This window comes from Dermacentor andersoni, chromosome 5 (genome assembly GCF_023375885.2).
Source record: "Dermacentor andersoni chromosome 5, qqDerAnde1_hic_scaffold, whole genome shotgun sequence".
In the NCBI taxonomy this organism is placed as follows: domain Eukaryota; kingdom Metazoa; phylum Arthropoda; class Arachnida; order Ixodida; family Ixodidae; genus Dermacentor; species Dermacentor andersoni.
The window spans coordinates 98272969-98279531 of NC_092818.1; the positions used below are offsets into that span (position 1 = coordinate 98272969).

The 6563-nt window shown below is 46.2% G+C and overlaps 1 protein-coding gene across 1 annotated transcript; it reads right to left on the reverse strand.

The window, feature by feature from the left end:
• Positions 1 to 1765: 1765 nt before the first annotated feature.
• On the reverse strand, positions 1766 to 6251 carry LOC126532023 (uncharacterized). Its single transcript, XM_050179723.3, has 2 exons — positions 5074 to 6251; positions 1766 to 2237 (listed from the first exon to the last, which is right to left on the reverse strand). The coding sequence occupies exons 1-2, from the start codon at positions 5637 to 5639 to the stop codon at positions 1778 to 1780; spliced, it is 1026 nt and encodes a 341-aa protein (XP_050035680.2). The 5' UTR covers positions 5640 to 6251; the 3' UTR covers positions 1766 to 1777.
• Between the last annotated feature and the right edge of the window lie 312 nt (positions 6252 to 6563).

Below are 6563 nucleotides of genomic sequence, written 5' to 3' on the forward strand. Positions count from 1 at the left end.
GTTGGAAGTAGCCGTTATGCAACGCAGTCTTATTCATTACGTCCTGAAGTATGTACGTAGTGAAATGAGGTTTCCTTTCAGGAGAACAGGAGAACACCTTAGCACTTCTTGTATTTGTAATCACGAAGTTGTCACAGTAATCTGTAAAATATTAAGCAACACTGCCTGAATATTTAAAATAAAAATATAGGGGAGTAAGAAGCTGCCTTGCGCGGTAATAGTAGCAATTTATTCCGCAAATAGAAGAAAATGCGAGAAAGGTAATCCAACATGAGTAAATAATCTCTCTTAGTTCACCGTGGCTGAAGATGCCATTTGTCATTCCGGTTTCCGGCGTTTCAGATAGGCTACGACAGTGAATATATGTATATGTTTATTGCGCTTGAGGATTTACGATTTCCTTCACTTATACCTTTTACTATTAAACTGCGCTTCCGTGATCTATTGCGTGTCTGCTAAGACAGCGCGCACCATCAGGCAGACGTTTTTGCTTTCCGATCTGGAGCTTTCTTCGGTGTTCTCTGAAACTACGAAGTCATTCATCAGAATTTTTACTGACTTTCTGTAACTTCCTTTTTCTTTTCTTACCCCGCTAAAATTGTACGGCTGCCGTTTTTCAATGCCGTTGTTCCCAACCACCTTTTATTGGCTTTGTAAGTTACAGATAACCTAGCGCTCACTTCCCTGCCGTAATACGTTACAGAGGGATGTTCATTTTACACGTATAGTGCACTTGCTCACCGATCGGTACATCATGCAAGTGTTGCAGGCGCACTTAAAAGCCAGATAATCTGGAGCACCGACGCTTCAATCGATCGCTCACTATTGTAGTTCTACGCTAGCGAGCTAACCTATATTATGTGTCATCTTAGGCGTAATGTTACGTTGGCTCACTGGAGTACTCCACAGGACCAACCGTTCCTCACACAGTGTCGATCCGTCATTAGGCTTGCAGTTACCTCGAGATCGCTCTCAGTGAGACGCAATGATGCTGTGTGGGCTACCGGTCGAAGTTGTCTTGATTTATCTATACTACTATCATATCGGAATGGCTCACTCTCATATGTGCTCAGTGTAAACCTGAGGAGACTATTAGTCTCCCCGCTTCAGCCAACAATGCCAGGCTCCCCAGCGTGCTTTGAACAGATTAAACAGATTAAACGGTAAGCTATTTACCGACGCTATGACCCCAGGACGTTACCTTCCAAGGATATTATACATAAAGATAATTGAATAATTTTTTCAGATCAATAATGACATGACCTTTATGAACATACAATCAATATTGTACACACTTACCTGCTATGTCATTAATACTCTTTGTTGTAGCTACAAATCAAACAATTTACGCGTATATACAAGCTAATCTCCATAAACGCCGTATATGCTTTGGACAGCAGTTGTACCTTTCTTTAAATTTAAGCGATGACGAGCTTTCTTCCTTGTAAAAATTATATCGCCTTAGATCAGATGCCGTTTCTTTTTCAGTTGTGCTATACGGTTTCGTGCTCCTACATCTATATAATATGTCAAGGCACCAAGGCGCCAAGAACCTTGAGTTTTACCGGTGAACCGACTCCAACGGTTCACCGCAACAGCCCTTGTTTGGCGCTTTGTCATTTCTAAGCCTGGCAAAGCCGGCCGAAAAGCTAGGAAGAAGAAACTGGCGTAGCACTCGCACGGATCAGAAACATGTTTCGCACTCGTATCAATGGTAAGCTCCGGTGTGTATTGCTAAATAAATCTGCTGTAGGGTCGCCTGCGGCGGCGCCCAGCGTCACTCACCTATGTTGTCGATGGCCGGCGAGATGGTGAGGGTTACGGCGATGAGCACCACACTCATGAACAGAATGAAGCACGCCACCGAACTGATCACGAATATGATAATACGGCGCTTGGGCGAGTCGTGCTCGTCGTCCGGCTTGCGCTGCTGGCCGGTCTCTTCGTCGGTGACCAAGAGCGACGGCGCCTTGGACGCCCTGCGGCTTCCAGCGTCCGCGTCCGGAGGAAGTAGCGAGCTGCCCTTCCGGCGGCACGCTTCCGGTCCGACCAGCGAGGACTCCCGCCTGTGCGAGTGGTGAGGGCGCTGGTGCTGGTGATGGTGGTGGTACCTGTCCTCCGAGCACCGACGCTCGTCGTCCGCGGCACTACGTGACGAGCGTCGACTGCTGTGTCCGACTCCTCCGGTGTCGTCGGTCGCTCGTGACGAGCGACGACTGTCGTCGCACTTGGAGGACCTGCGACGTTGCGAAGCCGATCACTTTCATTTCTTTTCTTTAGCACGCAGAAACAACGCGCGAGAACCAGGTATGAGCGTAATGGCGCTGAAAAGGACGCCTATATAGGTTTACACTGCGCTTTTGAATATGAAAGAGAGATTGGCGACTTTGCGGGCCTAGTACCGGCTCCTCGTCGCCGCATGACAAACAACGCAAGTAAAAAATTACGCCAGGAACCGAGCCAAAACACAGTGAACGCGAACGCGAACGCGAACTTGCAAATTTATGCGCAATAAAAATTCCGTCTGTAGAGAAATTTGCCAATCATGAAGAGTACTTGTACTCGCACCTTATAAGCGTGAAACTTGACGTATTAGCGAGTTTTCGACATCATATTATTCTATTGTTCTCGCTTGAATGGCAACGCGACCGCATAGACCAGCTATACCATATATACAGGGTTTCTTTCTTTAGCTGCATCAAATTTTAAAAATTGTCTGTGGCAGATGGCACAATTATAACCCTTGATCAAAATTACTCCATAAGATGGCCATTACTACTAAGAAAATCAAGATGTTTAATCTAATCAGTAATATAATAAATGTAATTGCGCCAAATAATTGTTAATAATTTCCTGATGGCACATATTTCAATCTATGAATTGTTTTTGTTGAGGATGCATCGGACATTGACTTAAAATTAATTCTCGGGATACGACGGATGTTGAGATACGTGCCGTCAAACTTGCGGTGAAAATAAAGTGTTGCTCTACATACTTTAAAAAACACCAGTTTGTGCACGTAGCACAAGAGTGACTTGGACGTCATTGCATTTCGTGGGACGCTTACAAAGTCACCTCGAAGTTGCCGTAATGCCGAGAATTGAATCCAAGTGGATACGCCTTGCAAAGTCACCGGCTGTGATTCGTGAATTGTGATGTGTGTCGTTTAAAGTAAGTAATGAAAAAGCTAGTTTCTGCAATTATGTTATTTATTCAGTTAGGTACTTTGATTTCTCATAAGAGTAGTGGTCGCCTCATCGAGTAATTTAGATCAAGGGTTAGATTGTGCTATCTGCTACCGGCAATTTTTTTAGAATGTGGTGCAACTAAAAAAAAACACACCATCTATATAGCGTCCGCTAAATAGAACAATCAATATTCAGTCGCATTGCTCTTTTGGAATGCCCGAAAAGTTGACAAAGGCAATAAAGTCCCAGCAACAAGGGCAAACATGTGTGTTTTCTTCTTTATATATTTATTTGCTGTTGCTCGAAAACAAAAGAAAACAGACCTCTGAGTTCACCGTTTGTCGCGCAAGACAACGCAATTTGAGCGAAAGCCGAGGGGCTTGTGCTCTTCTTTCCGCAAAATGTTCTCACTGCGCTTCGTTGCGTATGTTACTGAGCGCACCGCACTAAGCGTCTGAGAATGACGACGAAAAGTGTAACTGCACAACAATGAGCCCTGGACTCTCCGTCAACATCACACAAATCCCAAAATATATATCTGCTAATATCTGATGCGAGCGGTAGGCTCTATGCACTATTTATTTTGCATCGAGATATGTTGCCGAGAATTACTAGCAGCAAATGAACCTGAACACCGTAAGTTGTCCGCTGTCGTACAAAACTGCACATTCGTCACTGATGTTCACATTTCGACTGCGCAGTTTTTATGACAATTCGTTTCTCAACGTTTAAAAAGAAAGGAAAACACTCGAAATCACTCACTGGTTTTTTTTTTTTAATTACCACTTTATTCAATAGAACGTCGCTACAAGATTGCTTTATGAGACACAGGTAAAAGCCGAGGAAATGCTAGAATATCTGTACTAGTCTTACAGCTACAGAACGCAATGGAGTAAAAGAAAGAACTTGACAGACACTTAAGCTTCGCCTTTAAGAATGGAATGCGACAGCATTACAGGGTCTTTGACTGCTTCACATGCTCTCGTTTGTCACCACGACCTACCTCACACATAAACATGTATCCAGTCAATTAATGTTTGATGAGCCACAACACGCGTTTACTTCAATCTAATTACCCCATTTCTTATTAAGATACTCACAATTACCACGCACACGTCAGTACGTTTCGCTAAGACACTCCACCAAATCGGAACACAAGCTACTTATCGATACATACGATATAAAGGCATCCGTTTGTTTAAGTACAATGAACCACCCCAAAACTTGCACTCACTTGAGTCTAATTGATCCATTCTTAATTACCATACTCATAATTACTATGCATGCAACAATACATTTTTCTAAGACACTTTACTAAGTCAAAGGCCACAAAGCATCTCAACGACTCCCCCTAACATGCTGAAGCAACGCATCTTCGTGGCCGTTTCGCTTTCTGAAGGTCCTGCGTTCAATTTCCCCCTAAACCACAATTCCTTTCTTTTTCAGCTCAATTGCTTTTCTTTGGTTAGAAGAACCTCGCTGAGAAATTGGGCGTCAATGCGAGCAGCCTTTGACCTGTTAACGAATTTATTAATTCTTTATTTCCCTCGGGACTTATCGCTCATGTCCAACGCACGGCAACGCACGGTCAACGCGCGAACGACGCCGACGACGACGGATTTTCTGCGTAACGGGGACCCTAAAGCTATCGGTTTAGAAAAAAAGGCAGCAGTACGCCGAGCACATATTACGCTTTGCTGGTTTTAAGAAACCAGCACTGAAATGTAATTTCTTTATACGTACACATAATCACCGAGCCCAAAAAAGAAAAATAAATACTACCATGAGCGCATAGGAAACGTGGCGTTTCAGAGTCATCCACGTACGTAGCTCAACGGCCTATCATTTTTACGCACTGACCGAGAGACATTGCTCGCTGACAAACCTGCGGCTTCCGTCGTCAGCCCGGGACGAGCGACGGCTGTGCGTGCAGCACTCGCTGTCCCGGGACGAGCGGCGACTCAGGCTGCTGGCGCTAGAGCGACGCGAAGACGAAGGGGTCACGCTCATCGAATCCACCCCGCCAGACACCGTCAGGCCCTGCGGAGCCATAGGGCTCCGGCTTCCGCGGCGACGCCGGTCTGCCGAGCTGCGTACGTCGGGGCACGAGCGCTTGCGGTCGCGATGCCGCCGGTGGTGGTGGTGGTTGTGCGGGCTGCGGCCGTCTTGCATCGAGTGTCGTCGATGCTCGGCTGGACTCGGCAGGTTGAGAAACTGATTAGGAGTAGCACCCAGGGACTCGGCCGACGAGGTGCCTCTAGAGAAGGGCAAGTCTGGCACTCGCAGCAAAACGCCAGACTCTACGCCGGGGTCGATGTTGATAACCGGGGCGTGGTGGTTGTTGGCGTTTCCGCTGACGCTCTTCGGGACGTCCTGACCGATTTCTGGATCACCGTAGGCACTGCGAACTGCCCCGTTTTCAGCGCGCACCGTATTCACCGGCGCTTCCATTTCGGCGTTCGTGGTGCCAAATCGACGGCGCGTATTTTTTGGCCAAGTGGAAGGACACGCACTTACGATACCAAACCAACAATCTAGCCCTTTCCCGCAGCAGCTGTGGTAAGCTGTGGGTCAAGATCTGAAATTCTTAGCTGCCAGCTCATGTTACTTGAAGATGGCTTCGGGGAATTTCCAAGTTATTGTTATCCGTGGGCTGCTGTCGAGTAAAGAGATACTACTCGCAAAAGAAGCTAAAGGCGAAGCAGATCGGAAAACACGAGCGAGATAATTATCATTATTTCACAGAGCCCACAGTACATTCTGTTTTCGTTAACATGCTTGGCTGCACAAGTCATGGCGCAGGCTGCGGATAAAGCTGTTCGAACGTTGCGATTCGTGTAATACTCCACACTTGACACCAGGCTTTAGTGCTAGGGGTGACTGTTTGTATAACCTAAGTAGTTTTTTCTAGATAATAGTCTTGAGAATCTCACCTACAGAAGCTTCCATAATAAGCATCTTCTGTAATGCCAGAAGCGCTGCTACGTCTCGCTCAACGAAAAGCTTTGATTATTGCTGAAAACTTCTCTGTTGCTTACGCAGCCTTTTCATATCATTGTCTACTAATGCGCTATATAGCCAAATATTGGCGTTACAATCGCGGTGTATAGCCGCCTTCTAATTCTTATTTAACTTTTCTAACTATTTGGCAAAGCGCGGAATCAGCCCTAGCGATATGCATCAGAGAGAGCCGCACTCCTATCCACGAACGGGCCACTTGGAATCACTTGAAAAAGCGCGCGAGTTGTCGAACACGAGCGCGAGAACACAGGCCGGCGAGAAGTGGCACGGTTTCACGTCACGACGCACAGAAACATAGACACACAAAGCAATGTTATCCACTCGTCGTCTCGAAGAGCCGTTGCGAAGCGATAC

Excerpts from the sequence above, each read along its gene's own strand:
- LOC126532023 (XM_050179723.3), bottom strand. The coding sequence starts at position 5,639 with ATGGAAGCGCCGGTGAATACGGTGCGCGCTGAAAACGGGGCAGTTCGC. Across the intron at positions 2,238-5,073 it reads GCTGACGACGGAAGCCGCAG|GTCCTCCAAGTGCGACGACA; the intron begins GTTTGTCAGCGA and ends GCAACGTCGCAG.